This window comes from Canis aureus, chromosome 7 (assembly GCF_053574225.1).
Source record: "Canis aureus isolate CA01 chromosome 7, VMU_Caureus_v.1.0, whole genome shotgun sequence".
Taxonomy (NCBI): domain Eukaryota; kingdom Metazoa; phylum Chordata; class Mammalia; order Carnivora; family Canidae; genus Canis; species Canis aureus.
The window spans coordinates 49,497,330-49,522,500 of NC_135617.1; the positions used below are offsets into that span (position 1 = coordinate 49,497,330).

Consider the following 25,171-nt stretch of genomic DNA (forward strand, 5'->3'; position numbering starts at 1 on the left):
TCTCCAATTTCAGTTATAGCGAAATTAAGCAGGTTAGAGCCTCAGCCCCACATAGTTCCCTCCTGATTTTTGTATGAAAAGAATAATCATTTCTTCAGAAGATATCATCCTAAGCCCATCTTTATTCACTCTGTAGTTCATAAAACTGAGGAATAATTTGCCCATATATTTGCTGCTCAAATTGTTTCTTTTCCCTGTACACCCTGGGGCATTGCTCTGAATTGATACCTTCTGGGTTCACCTTTTTCTTAGGATGAGTTCTTTCCCATGATGTAGTTCTTTACTCCATGCTGTGTGAATTAAACCTAGCAAAGTCCTAGGCATGTCTAAGGGGGATGAAGCCCGGTCTTAAGCTCATCACCACCCTTTTAATATTCTTTTCATTACTTGACCCCATTCCCTTTCCATTTTCACTGTATATTCAATCCTTAGTCCTTAGATATCTATGGGTTTTAGCTGGAAATCAAAAATAAGGATCGCCTTTGAAAAATAAAACCACGGTGATACACACCTACCCATAATTTTCCTAAATCAAAATGTTTTAGGTAAGTCTTCTTTATTGATAGATACATTTGCAATAGCTAAAACCTACTGTACATCTCATAATAAAATTCAACATATTCAAAAACAATTTATAAAAGACTATTTTCAACACATGCAATATAGTCTGGGAGCCTATTAACACTTTTAGCAACCACTGCTCAGCCATTCAAAAGGTTTAACCTACATGGTCAGTCCAGGTATATTGTATCTGAAAGAGTAAGTCACATAGCTCATGTTCTATTGGTGTAGCTCAAGACCAAGAGTAACTGAGCAAGCATTAACTTATGGGATGTGAAAAGTCACCTCATTGCTGAAGGAAAGGAAGGAAACCAAGAGGAAACTTAATAATATCAAAAGTTATTTTAAAGGGAGTTCACATTGGTTTGAATACTACTTTGCTTTCACACAATATCCACCTTTGTAAAGCCCAAGAAACCCGTATTTGGAACATGCACACATCTTTACAGTTTTCAGAACATAAATCTTTAGAGCAGTATTATTTCTCCACAGATAAAAATTAAAATATTGAAAGTCTTTAGAATGACAATAAAAGAAACTTTTGCAAATCGAAGGAAACTTGGCACTTTGTGTTAAGTGCTTAGTTGACACTAAAAGGGGCAGTGTGTACCGTAATGAATGAATGGAAAACCAATTTTACGTCTATTCCATTTGTGAACATCTTGTGGCAACCTCTGTTAGTATTAGAGAGATCATATATTAAAAATGATTTCTGCAGTCATCAATGTATACAAGTAAAAATTTAGTTCCTGTTAAATTAACACTTCATTAAAAAATCAAAATAAAAGCTCAACAAATACATTTTATGTTGTACTCTTAAGATAGGAAAAAAAAACGTTTTTGAAGAACAGATCACCAGTTATTCTATTCCATAACAGTTAAGTTTCTCAGTTCTTTTTTTTTTTTTTTTTTTTTTTCCTTTTCTTTTGCTGAGCTCTCTGTCACTGGAAACATCTTAAACCAATTTCAAGTGCTACACCTGAATAAACATGTTGTAAAAGTGTTTATGTATTGAAGTGGGTCAGTTCAAGGTATGGTATTTGGCTGGAACTTCTAATTTCTCTTTTTACAGCAAAAGGGCTGCCAGAAGGAGGAAGTCTGAGCTGAATTAATACATTTGTTACAGTGGAAGTAGAATGGAAACTGCTCTGACCACAAATCAAACTGCCTCTTTCATTTATGCCAGTGATAGAGTTTTTCTAAGAAATATAGACTCTGGCATAGAGCCACTGTAAGTTTGCATTTAAAAGAGAAACCTATATGCTTATTTGTTTAAGGTTTACTGCCTTGATTATTTGTAAGTTCTTTCTTTCATTTGACTGTAGCAGTGTTTGTGAGGCAGATAGCCATTTTAATAATTGTGGGGACTGAACAAGTTTTCCCAATACGTTGTAGAACAATTGATGAAGGCATGGATGCTGCTTGGATTAGCACACACTCTTCTTTTTCTCTTTTTTTAAATCAATACCTCCACGTTTAAAGGACCTCTGTGTCCCTCCCAACAGCTGCACAGCCTCACATGACACAGTCTCATTTTCTGACGGTAGAAGGTCTCTGCACAATACAGTATACACAAAAGTGTTTATGCTGCCAAAATAAATTTTGTTAAGAGCAAGAGTTTATTTGCTAAAATGCCATTGATGCCGTTTCAAGGACTTGTTTGCCTTTTCTTTCTTCTAAGGTGGGTCAGGTCTTATAATGGACTGAGGTTACTCCACAGTCTTTACTGAATAAATATTTTAAGAAAACATGCACATCTCTCAGGGGGCAAGGCAGAGTCAATCATGCACATATTTCAAACCACATTATATATTACTCTTAAAAGATCAGTAACTTCTGTATCAAGAGTAGAAACTTCACATGAGTTTTTAGTAATTCTTAACTAAGTTTACAACCTAAGGTTAAATAGCTCATCTTCCTTGGGTGATTTTCATGGAACTAGATATCACCTAATGAGATATATTTTTATAGATAGATATATAATTTTCAGTGATTTTTTTTTAAATTAGAAGAGCATAACAAGAATGAATTGTAGAAAGGGGAAAATAGTAATACCTAACTCCTAAAGTATTTGTAGAATCAAATTAAATATTGTATGGAAAATACTTAGAAAAATACCTAGCACATACATAGTAAGTGCTCCAAATGCCTTTGGCATTATTTTAAGTATTATTATTACCTTATGGGAAAGGTTCTTTTTTTATTTTTATTTTTTAAAGATTTTGTTTATTTATTCATGAGAGACATAGAGAGAGAGAGGCAGAGACATAGGCAGAGAGAGAAGCAGGCTCCACGCAGGGAGTCTGATGTGGGACTAGATGCCAGGACTCCAAGACCATGCCATGGGCCGAAGGCAGGCACTAAACCGCTGAGCCATCCAGGGATCCCCAAGAGGTTCTTTATCAACATCTACTTCTAGTCTCTAGGACACTTTGACTTCTAACACATTCCTGTATAGGCTGTGGTTGCAATCACCCTCTGATACACAACCATTGCTTTAGGGACAAAGGTGAGTCTCCAAACTCACCTGGAACTTTTCTCTCTGAGGGTCTCCAGGTTTGATTAACAACTTTTGAAATCCTTTCAGTAAACATTCAGGTGTGTCCAAACTCAGAGAGGGAGGAGCTCTGAAATTTCCATGATTACTTCAAAATACCTTGCCTTGAAGAACAACTAGAACTTTGCATTGAAGAACAACTAGAATTGAAAGCAGAACTTCATCCCCAGCAGGGCCTTCTAGAATGATCTGTGAAGAGCTTTAAGGAGAGCATAGCTTTGTCAGGTTTGCTGGGCATAAGCCAGGGGTGAAGGGGGAAGGCTCTCAGGACTAATTAACACTTGAAAGGCTTGAAAAAGTTGGAGAAAGTAGAAACACCCAGACAGCCATTCCGCTTTTATCGCTTAGAGGAAAATTATAGAGCATTTCAAGCAGAAGAGCCCATAGGTAATTTTTTTGAAGTTCTTATTTAATGTGGACATTTCCAGACTGATGGTAGTCAAGCCTCTCCATTTAAAATATTGCTAACTTCCAGGTCTGAGAAGGATCATGTAATGAAGGCAGCCCGAGGGGGTTCTGTGGTGAAGAAGGATGCAAAATGTAAAACCAAGCATGGATAATTGTCTGTAATGGCAAACTTTCAATGTTTATAAAAATCTTTGGCCTGCAAAGAAAACATTCTGATAATGTTACTTTTTCAAAGCACCCTCAGAATTCATTCACGTCAGGTAAACTTTCTTTCTCATAAAACAAGCACTTATGCATTTTGTTCTAGGACGCAGTATCAATGTAAAATCCGCTGGTCTTGTGGGAAGACATGGGCCTCAGTCAAAACAACCATTCATGGTGGCCTTCTTCAAGGCAAGTGAGGTACTTCTTCGATCCGTGAGAGCAGCTAACAAAAGGAAAAATCAAAACCGCAATAAATCCAGCTCTCATCAGGACTCCTCCAGAATGTCCAGTGTTGGAGGTAAGATAAAACCTGAGCAAGAGTTGTGCACAGAGAGTTATGGGGTCATATGTTGCAAATCAAGTAGCCACAGTAAATTTACCCTCTGGATATACCTTTGTTTGGTCTATTAAATCATCCGACAATGTTTCGAACATCCTCAGAATGTTTCATCAGTGAATCACTCAGTAATTCATTTCAAAATAAGTATGGCTTGCCTTTGTATGTTGAAAGATTCAGTTCAAATTAAAATCAAGCTGGCAGTAATAAAATTATGAACCAGCTACGTCAATGAAGTCTAGCCAAAACTGAACTACACAACTTGCTGAGTTGAATTCCCCAGGGCCTCTCAAATGTGGATGGGCAACCAGGTAAATTCAACATAAAAATATTTCTTTGATACTGAAGATGATGCATGTAAATCACGCAGTTTCCATTTTCTCTGACAATAAAAGCAGCATAGATTATATGGAAATTGAGGTAATATTTACATTTCCGGTAATTATTTGGAAGGGTGTTATCTAGATAATCTGCTTTAAGTGTATGTACGTACGAACACACATATGTATAAAATCTAGTAACAAAATATCACAGATTCACAATGATCCCAATATGCTTGCAATTTAATCTATCAATTAATAGACAAGGAGATAAAAGTATGGTTGATCTGAATGAATCTAACTGCCAAAATCTGAAGTTATTTAATCATATTACTTATACCAATAAGTACCGTATTTAGTCCAGGCTGCAAACAGATTTTCATAAGCTGTTCTTAGATGAAAATGATGGCTATTTTATTCCAAGAAATTTTCTTTATCTATAAAAAAATAAATCTGTTTGAAGGGGAAAATTTATCCTAGGACATCCCAACTTAGTACAATATGTTTGTTCATTTGAAAAATATGTGTTCTATGTTAATGGCCACCATATGCAGTGTACTTGCCAGGCCCAATGGATGAACTGGTGAACAAAACAGACACGATCTCTGCATATGGTATTCAAGCAAATTAGAATGCTTTACTCTTCCAAAAAGAAACATTCAGACAGTTTGTCATTATTCCTGAAATCTTCATTTTTACCCTGTCACTTAAAACTGAAAAATAATACTGCAATTTTTTTATTAAGTTAACATAGTAATTCTCTTTTTTTGCACCTAGGATTCTCAACAAAAATACTAAACTAGGATTCATTACCATCTTCCTAAAATATGAGCACCAGACATCATGTTAGATAGACGTCTATTTGATGTGGTTAGTAACAGAAATGGGGAAGATTTCTATATGAAACTATATTATACTGAATTATGTGCTACATAGAGAGCAATGTTTTAAAATAATTTTCCCCAACAAATAAGTTTAACCATATTTTTCACTTGAAAGTAAAACAAGATATTAGTACCTTGTTACAAAGCTATTTTATAAAGATCTTCACAAGATATTTAGTTTGGCAAAAATTGTAATTGCTTAATATGAAAGATGAAGAAAAATAACTTTCTAAGACCTTTTCTTCCTTGTAAATACTAGGCTGTCAAAGTTGTATATTTTTCTTTTCATGTTGAATGGTTCTGAAATTGGTTGAAATGTTTTTAATTTGATGTAGCAGACTGCATTAAGAAAAAAGGTTTGTTAAACCATGAATAGAATAGTGAATAATTTTTGAGGAAATTACAATGGGAAAAGTATAAGTTGCATACTTATTATTGGAGCTCATAAGGACTGTGGTGGAGGTGTTCAGTCTAAGGACTGAAGACATCAAAGTCCTTTTCCCTATTGGTGAGCTCTATTTATCTTCTCTTTCTGACCACAAGTAACAAATGTACTTCTATAACTAGAGATGAATAAAACACATGGAACAGAGAAATCATGTAACTTTTCACCAGTTTCCTAGCACCATTTAAAGTACAAAATTATTCTAATATAGACCAATATTTTCTTTTTAAAAAGTTTGTCATTGGCACCATTTCTGTGAAATATGTGGTAGATAGTTTTGGAGCATGTTCATATTTTGATAATAAGAAAGAAAGTAGCTGGTTTGTGTCTTTGAGACGTAACCTTTCAATAGGTAGTAATCAAGCAGACGGGAAAAATTCTCATAGGATTTGGTCTAACAGACAGGGATTTAAGGAAAGGGAATGCTAATATAAACACAAAATTTGATACTTAGGAAATTGAAATGCCAGTGAAATTTAAAAATTATTCAAATATAAATAATAAATTCTGTAACAGTACTAAGCTTTTACAAAAAAATACTGTTTGAAGACTACACAGCTAAAAAAGAAGCCAATGGCAGGGAAAAGAATTGTATTTGATGTTTGCCTGATTGCATATTTTTCTGCAAAGCATACTGTCAAATGTTGAAAGTCTCAGTTAATCTAGGAGAATGAAAACCCAAGTCATTCTTGCTTTCTTTACCCAATTTCTTTCCTATTTCAAAGATTCTCGTCTTCCAACTTCTCAATGATCCTTTGTTTTTCTATATCCCTATGGAAAAACTTAGAACAATGTCTAGCACAAAATAGGAACTTGTTAAATAAATTAATGTATCTACTGAATGGAAAAAAAACTAAATTCCTCTTTCAGGTGAATATACACAGGAACATTGTGTCCAGATTTTCTGCAGAAACTGTCCCTCTTTGCTCCTCTTCAGATTTTTGGCAAGGAGGTTGAGCAAACACATTGTGTGAGATGCCTCTTTCACCATGAGGCAGCACAATGGATGTTTATTTGAATGTCGGTGTGGAGGAAAGGAAATGGAGGTAATAGTTAATTTTTTAGTTAGCTGAAAAAGGCTTTCGGTGTTATGTTTATAAGGTCTTAAAGTATCTGCCAAGAGCAAGATGCTGTTGTAAGGACTATATGAGTGCTGAAAAGAATAGAGTATTAAGATTCTGAGAGAATCAATAAGACAAATGGCAAGTCCTGGTACACTGCAGACTGCTTGAAAAGACTGCTTAGTGTGTGCTGGATACTAGGGACTGTTGAAAGTGAATCCAATCCTTAGTGGCCTTGCCTGAAACCATGGTGATTTCTTAGGCCAGATCTTTCAAAGAGTCATTGAAATGGAAACATTCTATAGTTATTCTCAAATTTGATAGGCAGTGTCTTTTGCCTAATATATACAATGTAAGCTCATGTCTCTTGGACAAACAGATGTTAATCAAAACCAGAAAGAACAATTAATTACAATTATCTCTTTAGAATGTTTTATGTCATATAATTAATACATATTTTCATTATTTAAAGATAATCAAAACATTAATAAAGCTAAAATTCACTCTTGATCACATAAATCCTTTTGAGATAGGTTACTCTGATATATCACCATGGTTCCTATACATGCAAATCTTTTCCTCCATATATATACATCTCTTTTAGAGAACATATTTTTATTATGTGTGTTTAATTAAATAAATGATATACCTTGTGTATTCTTAAAGATTATTATTATTTTTTTTTCTTAAGGATTAGTTTTAGAGCAATTTTAGGTTCACAACAAAACTGAGAGGAAGGTACAAAGATTTCCCATATTCCTCTGCCCCATGTTGCTTAGTTTCCCCCATTATCAACATGACTCATCAGAATGGCGCCTTTCTTACCAAGGATAAATCACAAGGATGAATATATAATTGTCCAAAGTTTATAGTTTACATTAGGGTACACTCTTGGTGTTTTACATTCTGTGGGTTTGGACAAATGTATAATGACATGCATCCATCATTACGGTATCATACAGAGTACTTTCACTGCCCTCAAAATCCTCTTTCCTCTGGCTATTTATCCTCTATTCATCCTTTCCTCCCCTTAGCAACCACTGATTTTTATTGTCCTCATAGTTTTGGCTATTCCAGAATGTTATAGAGTTGGTTTTATGGATTTTTTAAAAACAGTATGCCTCAGCCATCTTTCAAATTGAGTGACCTCATTCTTTTTAACTGTTGCAATATAATCAACAGTGCTTGCATCAGAATTTATTCGGTCATGTCACTCTTAAAAGACATTTTGGTTGTTTTCAAATTGGGGCTCTCAAGATCAAGGCTGCAGTGAAAAATCTTAGAAGGCTACACATTGAGAATGTTTCTAATCCACTTGATTTTTATAATAATTAATACTGAAAACTTTATTTGTGCCCTGAATAATACAGAATCTTGGAAATCCCTCCTAAAACAACAATTTCAGTGTCTATATTATCCATCTGTACGTTTATTTATCTATCATCTATTTATCATTTCATCATTTAATCCTGGGTCCACCACTTACTATTTTTATAATCTTGGACCAAATGTCACCTTTCCCTGTCTCTGTGTCCTCATCTGTAAAGTGAGAATGTTAATGTATATGCCCCCTAGGGTTAGATTACAATAATTGCGAAGATTAAATGAATTAATATGTGTAAAGGTCTAAGAACAGTGGTGCATGCTTATTTGTTGTTAGCCATTATCACTGTGACTTCTTAAATGAGTTCATATGGTTTCATTTTTCAAAACTGATACATAAAGAGTTCAGACTCTTGCATCAGAGAAAACTAGAAGTTCTCTTCCTAAAAAGTACCAATAGCCCTGGTCATTTACTGGAATTTCTTGGCCTTTGAAACTTAGAAAAAAGAAGAATTTTAGTGATTTAAACTAATTTGACCAACCTACCTGAAAATTGATTATATAATATAAAATAAACTTTTCAATAGGCATTAATGCATCATCTATTGCCAAGTCTGTCTAGAGAGAATCCTTAGAGAGAATATATCTGGGCATGATTTATTGTAAAATAAATTTATTCAATATTAAATAAGTGTCCACTTGTGATAAGTACAGTATTAACTATATACTGATAAAAGATAGATAGCTAACGATCTTTTTAAAAAGAACTCCCACAGACAATAGGAAAGACATGAGCTTAGTAATTATTAGCAGGTCAATTCTATTAGAGTAGGTATAGGGTACTAAATAGTAGGAAGGATAGAGCACCTAAGCAACACCTAGGTATTGCTCAAAAGACTTCATGAGAGACTTACACAAGAAAGACTATACATTTTTTGGAAATGGAAGGGTGGGTGAAGCCATTTCAGACTGATGTGCAGTTACAGAATCATATACCCATGTTAAATAGTTGGGCACACAAGTTTTCTTGTTTGAAAGGTGTGAGAAAAGCTTGAAAAGTATGCAGGAACCAAATTATAAAGAGTAGGGTATGCAATAATAAGGAACTATAGTGTCTTCAGGCAGACAATTGGAAAAAGGAGTGTCATAATCAGATATGCATTTTAAAAAGTTAAATTTGGCAGCAGAGTAAAGGATAGGATGCCAAGGGAGGAAATTGAAAGCACAGATAATGATTAGGAGTCAAATCCAGCACTACAAGCTGTGAAGATTATAAATTGGAAACGGAGAAGTGAAAACCAAAACATGTGGAATGGCACCAGCAGAGGGTGATGAGACAGGACTCTGGATAGGAAGTTTCAAGAATAAGTGGCAGGTGTAGAAAAAAGATGGGGATATGAGCTTAGATGAAGCATAGGATTGGACAGTGCCACAGAAAATAAAGTAAAAGAAAAGCAGGAATGGAGCCTTCCATGGGAGGATTAGTCCTTTAAGTATAGGCAAGGAGAAAAAGCAATTCCATAAAAGAGACAAAGACTTATAGTCAGAGGTGGAGGAGGGTCAGGGATGAACTGTTATTCTAGGACCAAGTTACTGGAAGAGGATGTTGAGGAAGTATGAGGTAACCAAGAGAACAAAGAGTTTCCAATAGGTTTTCTAGACTAGAAATGGATCAGTCAGTGGGCTTTGTGGATCCATTTAATGTAGGACATGAGGGAGAAATAAAGAAAATCAAGAAACTTACTAAATGTTCATTCTTGGGCCACTAAATGACAGGTGATCCTGTTAACCAAAGTAGTGAGCATCTTAAGAGTGCAAGATCAGAAGTAAACATAGTGAGTCGGGATCCCTGGGTGGCGCAGCGGTTTGGTGCGGGCCTTTGGCCCAGGGCGCGATCCTGGAGACCCAGAATCGAATCCCATGTTGGGCTCCCGGTGCATGGAGCCTGCTTCTCCCTCTGCCTGTGTCTCTGCCTCTCTGTCTCTCTCTCTCTCTCTGTGACTATCATAAATAGATAAAAATTAAAAAATAAATAAATAAATAAATAAAAATAAACATAGTGAGTCGGAGGCGTCCAGGAAGCTTTTATTTGGAGATGTCTAGTGGGCAGTTGGAAACTCAGGTTTGTGGACAGTTTTTATGCCAGTAAGCTCAAAGGTGAAGATATTAATTGGGTCATCCACGTAGACACTTTGCTAAACATAGTTAAGCAAACACACAGGATAGTTATTTTGTGGTATCTGTTCTGTGTCAGACATTTCTACTCATAAACAAATACAGTTATCCCTATACAAATCAATAGTAGTAATTCTGGTGGGTTGTACATAAATTCAAGCAAGGAATTTACTGGATATGGAAGGTGGTGATTAATATAGAAAAGTAGCATTTTTAAAATCCCTCATCTTTGAAGGGATTATTATGTGTTTGGGGTTTATTATGAATTTCTCTACACCCAGGGTCATTTTAAAATTAACTATTAAATAGTTTGTTGTAGCATTATTCCTGCTTCTTTACCTTTTATATCTTCATTCGTCATTTCCATTTTCTATAAATTAGCAAAAATCCTGATGCTTACATCAGGAGTTCACACAACTTCCACGTGCTTTACTAGATTATCAGCTCTAGGCCACCTCCTCCACCTCTTCCTCCTCCACCTCCTCCTCGAACTCGCCATGCTCCTCGGCCGTGGCATCTTGGTACTGCTGGTACTCGGACACCAGGTCGTTCATGTTGCTCTTGGCCTCTGTGAACTCCATCTCGTCCACGTCCTCGCCTCTGTACCAGTACAGGAAGGCCTTGTGCCATAACATGGCCCTGAACTGCTCCCAGATGTGCTTGAACAGCTCCTGAATGGCTGTGCTGTTGGCCGATGGAGGTGGACATCTTTACCCCTGGGGTGGGGTGTCACATTCATATATGAATATATATATATTTTATCCTTTAAAAAAGCCAATACTAGATGAAAGAAAAATGAAACCCATATTAGTATATGGAGTTACCTGGATTTAAATTTTTTTATCCCCACTTCATTGCTAAGCTAACCCATGTCTATTTGGTTGGTTGTTTTTCAGAGACTAGTGGACAGACCTTTGAAGTCCCATATAGAGTTCAGGGTTGTTTTTCTTTCTTTTTTTTTTTTTTTTTTAATAACTTTTCATCTCTAAGTATGTATTTTTTTCACAATTTTTTTTCTAAGACAAAATAACTTCTCAAAAGTTTAACTAGGAAAAAGATTAAATTTGCACTGCTTATAGAAATTGGTCATAAGAAAGTTTACATAAAGTATTTAGCAGTACTTTCAATATTTTGGCCCTGGTTTCCCAATATTGTTACCATTAAAAGACAAAACAAACAAATGCCGCATTTGGAACATCTGCATTATGGTCAAGGAATGTCAGCATGCTTTTCTAGTATGCTTGTGGCACCAGAACATCTTAGTAATTTCTGGCAGAGTTCTTCATCTGCAGGCAGGTTAATCTAGAGTAGCATTATGTCCATTTTATTTTAATTTTTGAAGGGCTATCAACCAATATTTTTTAGAGATATAAATTTAATTTCCTTGTCCTTCCTCCTTTAGTTTATCCTGCCAACCATTTATAGTAAACCTAACTGCAGACTTTGCTGGTTTGGGTACAACATTTACTTCAGTCATCCATTAATTTTTATTTCTGACAGAATAAGCATATGGTCCTAGCGCTCTATGAAATCAGACTCTTGGAATCAGATTCTGTTATAAATTTCATTGCTCGTTACCTTTATGCGATGTTACATTATATACATCACTTAGCCTGTATGAAAAGCTTCATAGATGGAACAGATCTATTTTGACTTTTAAGTTTTACTTTCTTTTTCTATAAACATGGAATTCATATAACCATATACATAGTTTATGACTTTTCATATATACTTGTGTTATTGGCTACAATGTCTTTATTCATATTCAATGTTTTTAATTAAGACAAGGATGAATGAATAAATATTCTCATTATTGTCTAATGTAAGGGTTGGTGAAGCAAGGCCCCGTGGCCTATTTTTGTAAGACCCAATTGCTAAGAATGGTTTTTACATTTTTAAATGTTTGAAAATGATTCAAAAGAAGGATAACATTTTCTTTCACATAGAAATCATATGAAATTCAAATTTTAGCATCCAGAAGTAAAGTTTTATTGGAATAGAGCCATATGCATCCATTTAACATAGTCTATGACTGCTGTCATGCTATAGTGGCAAAGTTGAGTCATTGCAAGGGAAGACTCCATAGACTAAAATATTTATTATCTTTTTAAAAAAGAAAGTTTTCTGAACCCTCGTCTAATGCAAGCTGACTTTCTTAGTCTAAATTTCAAAAAATTTGTGTAATAAAACTAGCATCAGAATCAATTATTTCTTTTCCATAAAAATGGTATAGAGAACTTATCCATTTCATGTTATTGTACTTAGTGTTACAGTATGCTCGTCCATTGCCTGGACAAAATTAACTCCTTGTGCTATTCTGATCAAGGGAAACATTTACCCAAAGGATAAGAGTGCTGCATTCCATAAATTCTCTTTTCTCATTTTCCATCATTATCTACATATTTAATTTGGTTTCTTTTCTTAAGATTTTACTTATTTATTCATGAGAGACACAGAGAGAGAGAGAGAGAGAGGGAGAGACACAGGCAGAGGGAGAAGCAGGCTCCTTCAGGTAGTCCAATGCAGGACTTGATCCTGGGACTCAATCCAGGGACTCAATCCCAGGACTCCAGGATCATGCCCTCGGCTGAAGGCAGGTGCCAAACCGCTGAGCCACCTAGGCATCTCCTATTTAATTTGTTTTAATGCAGCTAATTACATAGCAGGAATAACTCTGACCAAGAAGTAAAAAAGTCTGAGTTCAATATTTAATCATTATTTTGTTTCCTAGGCAGACAGAAATTAAAAAAGAATTACCTGAAGTAACTGTGAAAGGTGGATGACAAGACCCACTAAGACAGGCTCCATGGATTTTTGATGTGCCTACAGTTTCACTAGATATTGAGGATAATTAAACTGGAAGGTGACATCTTAAGACTCACTACTCTGCCTAGTAAACTACTACATTGATTTGACAGAGATGACTGTCAGAGTGATGTAGCAGTTATTCCTAGGAGAAAAAATTAGCTGTCTTCTTTGAAAATAAGTCATTTTGCTGGCTCCCTTACCCTATATTTTTTCCACTTTCACATTTCATATTAGAAATAATAAAAATGGGTTAGCTTTTAGAATGCTATTTGTACAACGTATGAACAAATGCCAAAGAAGACAACATAGATGTTCTATAAAGCTCTGTATATCTTTGGTATTCCTTTAGTCCAGATGCAATATTAAGGTTCTCCATTTATATCCTTATTTTTTAATTAATTAATTTTTTTAGAGTGAGAGAGCACGAGAGGGGGGCCAGAGGGGCTACAAGGAGAGAGAGAGAGAGAGAGAGAGAGAGAGAGAGAGAATCTTAAGCAGGCTGCACACTTCACTCAGCAGGCACAGAGCCTGACTTAGGCCTCAATCTCATGATCCTGAGATCACCACTTCAGCTGGTAAAGATAAATAAAGATAAATAAAATCTTAAAAAAAAAACAAATTAAATATGTGGATAATGATGGAAAATGAGAAAAGAGAATTTATGGAATGCAGCACTCTTATCCTTATATTTAATTTATTTATTCATGAGAGACAGAGAGAGAGAGAGGGAGAGGGAGGCAGAGGGAGACGCAGGCTCCATGCAGGGAGCCCGATGTGGGACTTGATTCCAGGTCTCCAGGATCAGGCCCTGGGCTGAGGGCGGCACTAAACCACTGAGCCACCTGGGGTGCCCTCAGAGACTGTTTCTAAAACTTGGGATATATTAGAACACCAAACAGAACCAAAGATCTTTGAACTTGTAGAGCTGACACTCTAGGGGGAAGAAATAGACAAGAAACAATGCATATAATAAATGAATAAAAGGCATAGCATATTAAAAATTAAGTGAAATGGGGAAAAAAACAAGAGCAAGATGAGGGAGATCAGGAATACCATAGTGGGAGTTTCAGTCTTAAATAGGGTAGTTAGTGAAGGCTTCATTAACAAGATGATACCTAAGTGAGAAGTTCAAGAAACTCTAGGTGTTACCTATGTTTCTAAGGGAAAGGCATTTTAGGAAGAGGGAAGAGTGGGAGTGAAGTCCCTAAGATAGGAGGAACCTGACCTAGGTGGAAAACAGCAAGGAGGTGTCATGACCAAAATGGAATGAAGGAGAGGAAGAGTGGTAGGAAATGAGTCAGAGGGGTAATGGGGTCAAATCAGATAGGGCCTTGTAAACCACAAAGGATACTCTTAGTGATATGGGGCCACCCAGTGGGACTTCTCGCTGGGGAGTGATATAATTCGAGTTACTTGTCAGAAGTCTATTTGACTGCTTTGCTGTAGAAGAGCAAGGTCAGGAGCAAGGAGAATTAGCAATGAGAATATTGCAGTAATTCAGGTGAAAGATGATGGTGGCTTGAACCAGGACTAGTCATGGAGGTGGTAAGAGTAGGTGGATTTTGGACCAATTTAAAGGTAGAATGTGTTGGATTTCTTGACAGATTGAATGACAGAATGAATTTCTTGACAGAGTAAAGGAAAAAACAGTGTATTTTGACTCTCTCTCTCCCTTTGCTGGGGGAGCTGTCATCAGTCAAAAATGGAAGGGTCTATATGTTGGACATGTCTTTTGGGTGAAAATGAAAAGTTCAACTTTCAGTATTCTGAGTTTAATATATTAATTAAAATAAAATCAACTCAGTAAGAACCCAGTTGGTACTTTCTCAGTGTCTGCCGCATAGAAGATGTTAAAAAATATTGTATGAGTATTTAATATATATAAATAATAATTTTAAGTACCACTGCAGTGTGAATTAATTAGTAAACAAGCATTCTTTGTTAGTACTCAGAAACAACAGGCATCAGATTGTGCACCATAAAACAGAGAGTCTAACCAAATTTTGTTAGAACTTCACAAGGTAAATGGCATTGACTCCATTTTACAGAAGAAGAAACTCAGGACAAGTGATTTGCCTAGCATTCACATGGCTAGTTAAATGGTTCTGGCTTTAAGATTCAAACTCATAATTTACAACATTTTACAACAATTTACAGCTTCTTTTTAATTTTATCAGTGATCCCACAAAAGAAATATAGGATAACTGATAAGCTTCCATTTTTTAAAAATCCGATTTTTATCTTCAGATTATAATACGAGTGAACAAAAACAAGCCTGTAAGAAGCATGAGCTCTATGTGAGTTTCCGGGATCTGGGATGGCAGGTAAGAATGGTTGGTCAACTTAGATGCTTCTTTTCTGTTTTATTATAAATCTGGAGTTACTTGTAATCTCTGTTAGTAATTTTTCCAATAGACTAACCAATTATTTTTTATGACTATTCAGTATATGAGTTATTCACATCATTTTTATTTCTCCATTATCTTTCCACCATTGAAACCTCATCATTAGGGTTTATAGTAAAAAATAGCTATGGTGAAGAAGAAACATAGCCCTATGATATCAGAAAGTGGGAAAAGGTGCTGTTGTTTTAATATCCCAAAATTTTAATTTTAATATCACTTTTTCAGATTAATTTGAGTGGCACCATTTGCCCCCAAAGTCTCAAACCCTATGGCTAGGAAATAGGATCCTTGAATGACAATGTCTGTAATAAAGTAGATCTATAGAAAAATAATTTTTTTCCTTGAAAATAAGAGTTTTATTGTTCTCTTTTCCATATGCTTCACAAAAAGGGTAAGGCGGAAGATTTAACCAAAAACAGTTTTTAATATCTCTATGTATTGATAGTTTACATTGGTATCTTTGGATTACATTATCCCATTACAATGGATTTGTAGAATTGAATTTGGGCTATCTCATTGAAAAGTAATATTAAAGCTTAAGCATTTAAAAATTTTATAATAAAACTTCAACATGATTCATTCAGTAAGTTTACATTTGGACCAGGTTTTACTTCTTGGGGAAAAAAAATCAGGGCAGTCATTCCATATGCCAATTTTTTGGCTTCCCCAAATTTTTATGTGCAGTTCTCAAGAATTTGCTTCAATTCGTTTCTTCTAAAGAGACTATAAAGCTAACAAGTGAACAGAAAGAAAAACAGCAAAGGAGCAAATATTAAATCTTTAGGAAATTATCAGACTTCTAAAGCCAGGAATGAGTTATTAAGAAGTAATAGGAATTATCTCAATTAAGTTTATTCTTCTTTTCCTTTCTGGTTCACTTGAACTTTCCAGAGTTCATCATTTCCTGTTTAAACAATATTTACAATGCTATTTAATGATATGGTTTTATTCATGAATCCATGAATTAATGCATACTATGACTATCCTACATAGCAACCTCTTGGGAGAAATTACAGAGGACAATTTCTTATGAAAATATTTATAGTTGTGTTGTAAACTTCAACTTAAAAATAAATTAAGGGCTTGAGGGTGGCTGTCTTGTTAGAATAATTGTTAAATGAAGAAGAGAAACCTAGGCAGACCTAAATATGAATATTCTTTAAGAATTAATTTATTTTTATTTTTGCGATTTCCTTTATTTTTCTTCTTTTTTTTCTTTGTGTGTGTGTGTATGCATTCTAGGACTGGATTATAGCACCAGAAGGATATGCTGCATTTTATTGTGATGGAGAATGTTCTTTTCCACTCAATGCTCACATGAATGCCACCAACCATGCCATAGTTCAGACTCTGGTATGCTTTGTTTTTGTAGAATTTAAAATGGTTTATGATGCAAGCATCATATAAACATTATTTTAAAGGAAAGCATCCGTTTGTGCTATAAGTGCACTATTAAAAAAAAAAATCCTTTGGTACTTTTTAGAGCCAAAGTAATGATTATGGGTATAGTCAGGAAATTCAGGCTAGTTTAAAGACTCGTCCTGATTCCAGAATGGGAAGGATTTAGCTAGGAAAATTGAAGTAACCGCATGAAGTGATCACTCTGCACTGATTTCTTCACTATGCAGTATGACTAACCACACAGGTTCCCAGGGGCTGTTTCAAACCTAGCAATTCATTAGTAATCATTGCAAAAACATTGAATAATAACCTTACTGAATTTCATCTAAGGGCTTTTACTCTGATTATTTAAGAATGTTTCACAGCATACTTTGGTATTATTAAAGTTCTTCAAGTAGAATATAAGTAAAAGACTCATTTCAATTTCTTGATCCTTATTTTTTTTTATGATTTTTAAGGTGGAATTTCATCTTCATTTTTTCCCTTCCTCACTCAGGAATTTAGTAGTGATTTAATCTCCAGTAACCTGAGCTTATTTTTGTGAAGACGATAATGAAATGTTGATTTTGTGGTCTCTAAATGGTAGTACTATATCTAATTAGCTCATGAAACCTCTTGAGAGTCTGACATACCTGTCTTATGGTGTGTGACTTACTGTTTTGGCAGAGGGACAATCTCTGGAAGACTAAGAGTCTCCTAGAAGGTGCAGTAGACTATGTGATGGAGTTCTGAATTAATGTTTGGGTTAATGTGAACATTTTAACTATATGTCATCAGGATAGAAGGAAGAGGACTAATTGTTTTAGATTCAAGACTTAGTGACAGAAGTGGCTATTTGGTGGATGGCAGTAGGAGAGCAGTAGCCATAAGAATAAAATAGTCTATCTTTGTGGATGAGTCTTGTTTATCATCAACAAAAAAACATAACTATTAGAATTTGTGGGTTGACTCTTTAGAAGGTCATTTTTTCAGAATTAATTTAACATTTAAAGCTGATGGAAAGACTCTCCTAGTTTTCTTCTGAATAAGGAATGATATATGTAAATTGACAGATTAAATCCTTGAATGACTTGATGTTTTCTGGTCTGGACATCATAGGTACTAGAGAGTAGATACCAAAGATGAACATCTATGGCAACTAGAGCATGGGTATTGCCCAAAACTTTGGGAATAACTTTGGAGTAAAGAGAAACAGGGAGATAAATCCATATTTTGAAAGGCAGTTATTTATAAATATTCTTCTTTTTATTCTTGACCAATGAGATTGTCTATTTCTGTGCCATAGGCAAAGTATAGAGTAAATACCTGGGAAAATTTTAGGATTTGTTATGCTTTCATCTTTGCTATCTATCAATAAAAGTACTTGATACAGGATATCATTTCTGGGGAATGGGGAGCTCTGCAAGGAAGGGTGTATTGTATTCCAAGAATCTCTGTGAACTCTCTAACCTTCTATCCTTACCTATGAGGATTCATGATGACCCAAAAGCCAATCACACAGAGAGAAATGCTTTGTTTCAAGCCTTGGAAGAATAGACATAATCACTGTCTTTTTGTGTGGTCAAAGGAATAGCCACTATTAAGCTTATAGAGGAATGACAATTTCTCAGAAAATGCCTCCTTATACTGTCATCTCAATGCCTCAAAAAGCAGACTTCTGCTTCATTAATATGTATCGAATCAAAGGCGGCCTCAGGCTAAGCAATGTTTAATTATTGAAAAAAACTGTCAAAATACTCTACCTCTCATTTTTCTTTTTTTCCTTATAAATATATAACCACATATTGCCAGCTTTTAGGGCTGAGGTCTAGAAGGCAGTGTCAAAAAACAAACATTAAAAAAATCTGACATGGACTTGGAACAAGATCCTGCTCTGCATCACTGTCCTGGGATATGGGACATAAGTCATTGCAAAACTTAAAGCATACATGGGAAGTTTGATTTTTTTTTTCCTGGCATTGTATACTCTGTACGTTTGTTCTCTGAAGGACATGAAACAAGAAGACAGGCATGTTTGTTCCTAAAAGAAAGCATATTTTTGACTAATATGGTTGAGAAACCATTCAAGAACAATCCTTTTTTTTTTTCAGAACAATTGCTTCGCGAAGCTGCCAAGGCCATTGAAACAAGGGGTTATCAATCATGTATGTGTGGGTTATGGAAGATAAAGCTTATGAGGGACACAAGCTGCATCTAAAATTTGTAGAGACTATCCAACTTTTAGTTTTGTGAGGTCTTAGGAAATTTCAAGTTCATGTCAGATCACCTCATTTTTCCTGTTTCTGTCCACATACAGTGCTTCTATATCATTTCAGCCAGGACGTTGTGCAGCCAAAACTCTAAGAGGCTGTATTTGCTTTTTGTGGATCCCTTAGGACTCATCAGTGGGACTTCCCATAAACTCCTTTGGGGGAAGGGCCAGGGTAGGTGGGTGGGAAAGGGGGAACCATGTTCTGGCTCCTTGCTCAATTACTGAAATCATAGGCAGACTGCCAGTCTGATCAAAATGAGAGCAAACCCTTTGCTTGAGCATTTCACTGTCGGTGTACAGCTACCTTTTCAGGCTTTTGGAGGAGACGGAATATTCAATTTGTAAAATATCTAGGCTCCTTGCTTCTGATTTAGTTGAGCCTGCTTTTTGGCACTTGTCTAGGAGAGAAAGAAAGTAAAAGGATATTAAACTCCAGCCAGTCTGGTAAAAGATTCTGTAGAGAAGAGTTGAAATTATTGCTTTAAAATAAGTTTTGGATTATACCTGGAGTTTACTTTGCTGTGATCTTTATGCTTCCTTTACTGTGGAAAATTAAGAGTTGGCATAAGTTTTATGATTTATTGCTTAATTGTCTTTTAAAAAATAATTTAGATTCGAATCTTTCTACAGCTAGTTGTGTCCCTTCACTGATTTGCATTTATAATTTCTGTATTTCTCATGAAGTAAATAGAAGTAATTGTTCTAACCAAAAGCAACTCAGTGCTAGTTGCCATGCTCTTTCCCCCAGGAAAATTTCCACTGAATACTCCATAGAAGGAGTTTTCCTTACTTGGTAGAATATTTTTCAAGGCCCCAACACATAATTAGAACTGGTGAGTTGACTCTAGGTGTTAATGCTTAAAAATACATCCTTCACTACCAGTCCCCAACCCCCACCCCAGCCATTGAACATAAATAGAAGAGTGATAGTTTAAGGGTGTGCCTGATTGTGAGTGACAAAACGAGAATATTATTTGAAAGCTGTAGACAAAATGTTTATCTTATTTCTCAAAAAAACAAAACGTGTTTTTCTTTCCCAGGTACATCTGATGTTTCCTGACCACGTACCAAAGCCTTGTTGTGCTCCAACCAAATTAAATGCCATCTCTGTGCTGTACTTTGATGACAGCTCCAATGTCATTCTGAAAAAATACAGAAATATGGTAGTGCGCTCATGTGGCTGCCACTAATATTAAATAATAATGGTAATAAGAAAAATATCTGTATTAAGGTTTATAATTATAATAAAAAGTATGCTTTCGGACAAGAAGGGAATTTCACAAAATTAGTTTGGTTCATTTCATCTCTGTACCTATGTACAATATTGTGTATATAGTCACTTTTATTTATTTAAAGGTATATATTCTCCTTTGTGGATGCCTTATCAATAAAATCTATTTTATAGGTCTATTACACAATAGATAGCCCAGTAACTTTCAGTGGGATATGCTAAGTCCAAATCAATTCCATTTCAACATTTTTTCTAATATGATTTTTATATAATTTTCTGAAACTAAAACTCCTTTAGATGTTAATCATTGATGAAGGAAATTGAATGCATTTGGTTATGTTGTGCCAGTGAAAACTATGATAGCATAAATAAAACTAAAAAAAAAAAAAAAAAGTAACAACCCAAACAAAAATGCTTGAATAAACACAATTTTTCTTTCAGAGTTTCTGCTTCATTAGATAAAGTGAAATGTTGAACTGGATTTGAATAAATAAGCGGTAGGCAGAACATAGAAGCTGAAAGATTACACATAATTGTTGTAACTGTTTGCTTTAACAGAATTGGTGTAACTGGAGGAGCATGTTCCTTCTTGGCTTGTGGATTGTAGATTTTGCAAAGCGCTCAAAACTTCAGGAACTCTGTGGAGACAGGCTTGAGCCTATGTCCATAACTTTCCAAGTTAACACTAAAAAATTGTAGTACAACCTTCTTACCTCAAATAAATCATGTCTGCCTATTATCTAGAACACTACTGCTGCAGATTTTTTTTTCAGATTCAAAAACAGTCCAAAATCAAGAAACATTTACATGCACTCCACCTCCCTCCCCACAGACAAGAGTCACTGCATACATAAAATATACTGGAGCAGAGATGCCGACAGAGCCATTTTCTTTAGCTCTCCTTTATAACTGAGTTTGCTGATTGATGTGATGCAAGGGATTTTATTTAAGGTAAAAGCACTGAAACTAAACTGAAGGAAATTACCAAAAATCCCAGAATGGCTTTGACAGAATTGCCATTTCGAAAGAACAGCTGAAATCCATTTTTCATATCTTTGAGAATGAGCTCAATGAAAACCTTATTTTGTAAGGGGATTTTGTAAACCTTCCTCCAAGCACAAATAATTCCAAATGGGAAGGTTCTGTTGTGTGTATGTGCATGTGTATTCTTCCCTCTGAAATTAATTTATTTTCTTTCTTTGCCTTCTAAGGCTTTTCTTTAATACACACTCACTTTCAGAATAATGACATTTAGATGGATTACTTGCTATTTATGGTGACTCCATGGTTAAGCTTATTTACCGTTCATCTAAAATATTCAGAAAGCATCATTTATTAATCACCTTTTTGAACCTTTCAAGTAAAACTATATCAGAAATAGCTTAAAAATATTATGGTTCATCTGTAATTCAGGTATATTGCAATATTGTTTTAAAATACAGTTTATCTTAAAGAGAATTTGATAATAACTATATTGGGGAGTACATTAAGTAATATATTTTTAAGTAAATAGTGTACCATTGTAAGAATAAGAAACGGAAGTCTATTATATTATTCCTTAAATGTGCTGTTTAAAGATATTTCTATACTTTAAAAATATATTAAACTTGTGATGCTAGTTTTTACTGTGCTTCTTGATTTGGCTCTTTATTTAAGAGGGATACAAAAATGTAAGTATGTCATACACTGAGACTATATGACTATCAGATGTAAAATGTTTGCAGAATACATGATCCTTATGTTGTTTTTAATTCCTGAAACTAGTTTTTGTGTTTTTAATAAATATTCACTATTAAATGGACAAAGTAGCAATGAATTAAAAAGCTTCTTAATCTGCTCAAACAACAAAGAAATTTTTAAAATAGCAAAAATGACAGGGAAGGAAAACTACCTCACTTGTTCTTTTTACGTAAGACAATAATTGGCATCAGTATTTTCATAATTTTTCAGATTAGATATATAAAATATATATATATATATATATATACATGCATAGTTAAATTATTCTCAATAGCTATTATAGTAAATTTGTAGTATTACTTTGGTAATACTTAAGTTACTATCAGAGACCAGAATAAGTTAGTCTATTTAGCAGGATCCAAACAACTCAGGTCTTTTTAGCTAGTTAGGTATTGGCTTTTTGTTTGTGTGTTTGTTTTTATATTTCCTGCTTTATATCTATTTTGCTTTGTAAAGTGACTAATTCTTTTTGAAAGTTGAAGAGCATAAATCACAAATACTCAAGTTCTTTAAGGTAAAAATAAATCGTCTACAGTGAACTAAAGAAATAATAAAAACACAAGAAAGAAAATCCAAATTTATTTTTTTCTCAAGAACTGTCATTTTATAATCACCATCATCAAATCTGAGCCAGAGTCTACTGGCTACTCTACAGTCTGGCAAATATCATCTCCCAAGAAATTTACAATGAATAATTTTTTTTTATGCACTTCTGTTCAAGACAGAAGAAATCCTCTTTCCCAAACACAAGTCACCATCTCATAACTACTCAGTCAAGTACTTAATCTATCATTCAATTTCCATATCAGATTACCTGCTTTTCTATGTTTGCTCTTTTGCATTTTAGTTCATTTTATTTTATTTTATTTTATTTTTTCAGCCTGGAACTTTTTAGAGTTAGAAGTGAAGATTCCTTTGCTGATAAAACATATACATTGCTAAGTATACATCACATCTGTATTTTATAAAATTTGGTTAAGATCATAATTGAGGAGAAAGTAGAAAAAGTAACAATCAATGCCAGTATATATTCCTATTTAGACAGAAAAGTGACACTATATCCAAGCTAGCAATTTAAAAAGAGCAAAGGTTCTGCAAAATTACAACATCTGTTGTAATATTTGTTAAAGCCTATTTGAAATATGGGCCTCTCAAAGACAGAAGAACCTGGATCAGATATACCCTTTAAAAATAATAAAGAAGTTTCAGAAGTTTTAAAACATGCATTTTAACCTTTGCATCTCAGTTTCAACTTTGCAGAGGCAGCTAGTCTCCCATCATTTCTCAAAGGCCAACGTATATACACAATGGAGAGAGAGTGGTTAGATGCACTACAGCTTCAAAATCAGGAGGTTATATATGGAGGGATGAGAGACAAAATACTGCATAAGCAGTCCCTGGACCCAGCCAGTTTGAACCTAAGCTGAGGGGTTAGTGAGGTGAGCAGTATTTTTTCCTCAGTTTATTGTGGCTACTACTATGTGGTGAAATATAATAGAACCCATCTAAAAAGCTGGACTGTGTTTATTTTCCTGCAGATACCTATAGAAAAAGCCCAAACTAGAGAAATAATCCTTTACGTTGAGCCACAAGGCCAATAAGATGTCTTAGATTATGTATACTTTCTTCAGTAATACACATACACCCCCCCCACACACACACTTAAAAAAGGTATATTTTTATGTTTTAAAAAAGAAAAATAGAATACAAAAATTTTTTAAAGATTTTATTTATTTATTCATGAGACACACACACACACACACACACAGAGAGAGAGAGAGAGAGAGAGAGGCAGAGACACAGGCAGAGGGAGAAGCAGGCTCCATGCAAGGAACCCGATGTGGGCCTCCATCCCAGGTCTCCAGGATCAGACTCTGAGCTGAAGGCGGCGCTAAACCGCTGAGCCACTGGGGCTGCCCAGGAATACAAAATATTTTAAGTGAGCCATTAAGACTTTGTGGAAAGAAAAATATAAAATGGGAAATTTGAAAGAACTTAAAAGTATCAAAGGGAGTTCTAATGTCCAATTAATCTGTGTTCCAGAAGACGAGATAATTTTGGGATTAACAGCTGACCTCTTCATCAGAGTTGGCTTCTCATCTTGGAAGTCGGTCAACAGGTAGTGGCTATCTTCAGGTTACTGAGGAAAAATAACTGTCATGTAGAATTCTATATCTAGCAAAACTATTTCAAATATTAGGGCAAAATAAAAACATTTTAGGCGAGTTAAACTGAGAAAGAATTAATCATCAACAGTAAAAGCACTGCTAAAGGTTTTACCCAGGAAGACAATCCCAAAAGGAAATATATACCATAATGATAAGCAAGAAGATGGTAAACATGGGACCAGACTACAATAAATAATAATGTTTAATAATTGTGGTTTTAAAAATCAAGAGAATTAAACAGTATCAAATCAAGTTGAATAGAGCAAACTATAGTACAACTATAGAGCATATAACGGAAGATGGATGGTTGGAGATAATAGGTTTTGCATTTTACTTAATGATGATTAAGTTAAACTCATTAATTTTAGAACACAAAGTGGTGTGTATATTTTAACTCAGGATTGACAAAATCTTTCTGTGAAAGATATGATTATTAGTTTTGGATTAGGCTTTGTGGTTTTTTAAAGATTTTATTTATTTATTCATGAGAGACACACAGAGAGAAGTAGAGACACAGGCAGAGGGAGAATCAGGATCCTTGCAGAGAACCTGATGTGAGAAGGACTTAATCCCAGGACCCCAGCATTGCAACCTGAACCAAAGGCAGATGCTTAACCACTGAGCCACCCAGGTGCCCCAGACTTGGGGTTTCTGTTTCAACTACTCAACTCTGCTGCAGTAGTGTGAAAGCTGCCGAAGACAGTAAGCTCGTGAGTATGTGTAGCTGTATTCCAGTAAGGTTTTACTTAAGAAGACAGGTGGCGGGTGAAGTTTGGCTTGCAGTTTTGCTGGTCTATTCTAAACCAGTAGAAGGGATAATTGCAATATGGCAACATATAATCAATTCAACAAAATAAAAAAGAAGAAATGGCTTTTAAAAAATATAGCAAAG

At 34.8% G+C, this 25,171-nt stretch overlaps 1 protein-coding gene across 1 annotated transcript in view; it reads left to right on the plus strand.

Moving 5' to 3' along the window:
* The window catches only part of BMP5 (bone morphogenetic protein 5), a 112,931-nt gene extending 92,521 nt beyond the window's left edge, over nucleotides 1–20,410 (plus strand). The window contains exons 4-7 of the mRNA XM_077903579.1: nucleotides 3,834–4,028; nucleotides 15,331–15,407; nucleotides 16,731–16,841; nucleotides 20,181–20,410. Coding sequence (XP_077759705.1) covers nucleotides 3,834–4,028; nucleotides 15,331–15,407; nucleotides 16,731–16,841; nucleotides 20,181–20,330 — 533 coding nt within the window. The 3' untranslated portion in view covers nucleotides 20,331–20,410. The remainder of the gene's footprint in view (nucleotides 1–3,833; nucleotides 4,029–15,330; nucleotides 15,408–16,730; nucleotides 16,842–20,180) is intronic.
* The last annotated feature ends 4,761 nt before the right edge of the window (nucleotides 20,411–25,171 follow it).